The sequence below is a fragment of the Solea solea genome, chromosome 1 (genome assembly GCF_958295425.1).
Source record: "Solea solea chromosome 1, fSolSol10.1, whole genome shotgun sequence".
Classification (NCBI taxonomy): Eukaryota; Metazoa; Chordata; class Actinopteri; order Pleuronectiformes; family Soleidae; genus Solea; species Solea solea.
Window position 1 is genome coordinate 21,108,015 of NC_081134.1, and position 2,869 is coordinate 21,110,883.

The following is a 2,869-nucleotide window of genomic DNA, read 5'->3' on the forward strand; positions in this document are numbered from 1 at the left end:
TTTGTTGTAACAGATTCCGGTAAGTTTGACTCGTACCTTGTCATCCCAACAATGCTTTAATGGCAGCTCGGTAAGAATAGCTCCCTGCGCAGGTCCTGCCCTCAGCAGACGAGACTGAGAGGCAGAGACAAAAGTGTGAGACACAGACAGGAGTGTGAGAAGTGACTGTGTTTAGAGTTTGGAGCAGTTCTGAATCATCCAAGACAGACCGGATTCACCAAGTCAAGGTTCTGAACAACAAAGATGATGAGAACAACAGATTTACTCTTCATCACAATCAGTCATAGTGTCTCATTCATGGGTAAGTTACTATTTATCATAAACAAACCTTTTACTCTTCATTTTTGTTTGTATATTTCTCATTTTCATCTGATTTAAGAGTATTATATTACTGTGAACAAAATCTTACTCGTTTTGTCTCACTTTTATGCAGATGATACTGTATATAGTACAGGTCCCCAAGTCTGGATAAATGGGAGGGTTGCATCAGGAAGGGCATCCAGCATAAAAATCTCTACCCCAAATAAAATACACTATATGGACAAAAGTATTTTCTGGACTTCCAAACTTCTTTAAAGACTTTCCTCAAGTGTCTCTGTGGTGAATTTGTGTCATTAATTCTGTAGAGCATTTATGAGGTCAGGCACTGATGTTGGATGAGAAGACCTGGCTCACAATCTCTGTTCCAGTTCATCCCAAAGGTGCTCGATGGGGTTCAGGGCCCGTCAAGTTCTTCCACACCAAACTCAAAGTCAAACCATGTCTTTATTATAGTCCTTGCTTTGTGCACTGGGACATTGTGCACTAGGAATAGAGGAGGACCTTCCTTAAACTGTTGCCACAAAGTTGGAAGTTGTTCAAAATGTCTCGGTATGCTGAAGCATAAAGATTGTCCTTCATTAGAGATAAGGGGCCGAGAGCCCAAAGCCAGATTGAAACACTGAAATACTGAAGGCGACCCATAGAGAGGGAGAAGCTGAGAAATTATTTTTTTTAAATTAAAATAAAATGTTATTCTGCCAATAAACCCTCCTAAATGCACCTTCCAATTGACCAAGACATTATCCTTGATAGATGTTCTGCTTCTTCTTCTCATTGCAGGTAAAACCTGGTGGATGCTGATGCCGCTGTTGCGTCTGCTGGTGGTGTTTCTGGCTGGCTTCACCCTCTTCAGCGATGAACAGGAGAGATTTATCTGTAACACCATCCAGCCAGGTTGCTCTAACGTCTGTTTTGATGTGTTCGCTCCCGTGTCTGTGCTGCGTCTCTGGTTCTTCCACCTCATTCTTCTCTGTCTTCCACATGCTATGTTTGCCACCTATGTCATGCACAAGCAGCTGGCATACCCACGCTTTGGAGCGCTCCACTGCGAAAGGAGTCAAGGAGGTTCGCTCGATAACTCGAGCTCCTCGAGAGAACTGTCCTTGCACAAGGCTCCACTTCATGACTTCCCACGTGAATGGGGAGCTCCTCGCTTCCACTGTGCCTACACCTTTGCTCTAACTCTACGAATCCTTCTAGAAACCGTTTTCGGCGCAGCCCAATTTTATTTGTTTGGTTTGTCCGTTCCAAAGAGTTTCCTCTGTTACGAAGCTCCCTGCACTTCAGGGGTGGAATGCTACATCTCAAGACCGACTGAGAAGACCTTAATGCTCCACTTCATGCTGGGCGTGGCCTTGCTGTCCATCCTGCTGAGTCTCTTAGACCTGGTGAGCACCATGAAGGCCATGGTGAGATGGAGGAGGAAGCGGGAGATGCTGGCGGACGAGATGAGCAAAGGCGAACAAAGCAGCGTGTTTACGGCGATGACTGTAGCTGAAGACAGTGATGTCCTGTCCACAAGTAGAATCAGTCCAGGTAGGAGCTCAGTAGACGCAGTCAAAGATGAAAAACCAAACCAGCTGATAAAAGAAAATGGTGGACCTACCCGTAAAATTAGTTCATCTACCAACGAGAGGATCCAAGAGAAAAAAGAAGCCAAAGCAGACGTGCCTCGTTCACCAACTCCCATGAGCAATCCAGTGCCAGCTCACTTTGTCCTCCACAGCCACCTCAGACCTCCACTGTCCCCGCGTCCAGACAGAGGACCACCACTCAACTCCAGGACACCAACACCCATTGGTGTCGGACAGCCGGGCCTGAGCAGCCCGGTGAAAATAAACTCCAGCCAACATTCGGACAGCAGCGATTCTCAGGACAAGAGGGCGTGGGTGTAGTTGGACAAAAAACACCATTTATATAGATTTAACTATTATCTTAAGCACAGATGTATGCCATAAAACAGAGGTTTGCAGGTTCTGAGGGCCCATGTTCACATTTGTACATTAGCATGATTTTTAAAATAAACAGATATGATTGGAATTACAACGTTTTGTCTCTATTACAAGTGAATAACCATAATCTCATTATTGATTGCCATTTTGGACACAACTGAAACTCTGTTGTGTTTAAATGTAAACATATGTCATATAAAATGTAATAAAATATATTAAATTTGGATTTAAGTTTTCTTTTTCCAGTAGAAGAGAGAATATAGTGTATGTTTGAATTAATTTGTTAAATCTGGGATTTTTTATGGCCCACCTGCAGAATCTGCAAGTCCCAAATATGGGCCCTGGTCCACACTTTGGGAAGAACTGCTGTGAAGTGTAGATTTTTTTTTGTGTTAATAATGAAAAGAACTTTAATATGAAAAGTGTTGCTAACCGTGGCGAGTATTAAAAGTTAATGTAAAGTGATGGTTATTCATTGTTACATCACACTTTAACTTCAATGTTTGAATTTGAATGTTTTACCACTGAATTTTTTTAACGTTTTTCTGTTCAAATAAGTGTTTTAACTGGTTAATTATCAATAAACCCAGGAACAA

At 42.6% G+C, this 2,869-nt stretch overlaps 1 protein-coding gene across 1 annotated transcript; it reads left to right on the forward strand.

Moving 5' to 3' along the window:
- Nucleotides 1–246: 246 nt before the first annotated feature.
- Nucleotides 247–2,216, forward strand: LOC131461545 (gap junction delta-4 protein-like). The gene is made up of 2 exons (XM_058636560.1): nucleotides 247–301; nucleotides 1,102–2,216. Exons 1-2 carry the CDS (start codon nucleotides 247–249, stop codon nucleotides 2,214–2,216), a joined length of 1,170 nt encoding a protein of 389 aa, XP_058492543.1.
- The last annotated feature ends 653 nt before the right edge of the window (nucleotides 2,217–2,869 follow it).

Coding starts and splice junctions, on each gene's coding strand:
- LOC131461545 (XM_058636560.1), top strand. CDS start 247: ATGAGAACAACAGATTTACTCTTCATCACAATCAGTCATAGTGTCTCA. Junction 302..1,101: donor TCATAGTGTCTCATTCATGG/GTAAGTTACTAT, acceptor TTCTCATTGCAG/GTAAAACCTGGTGGATGCTG.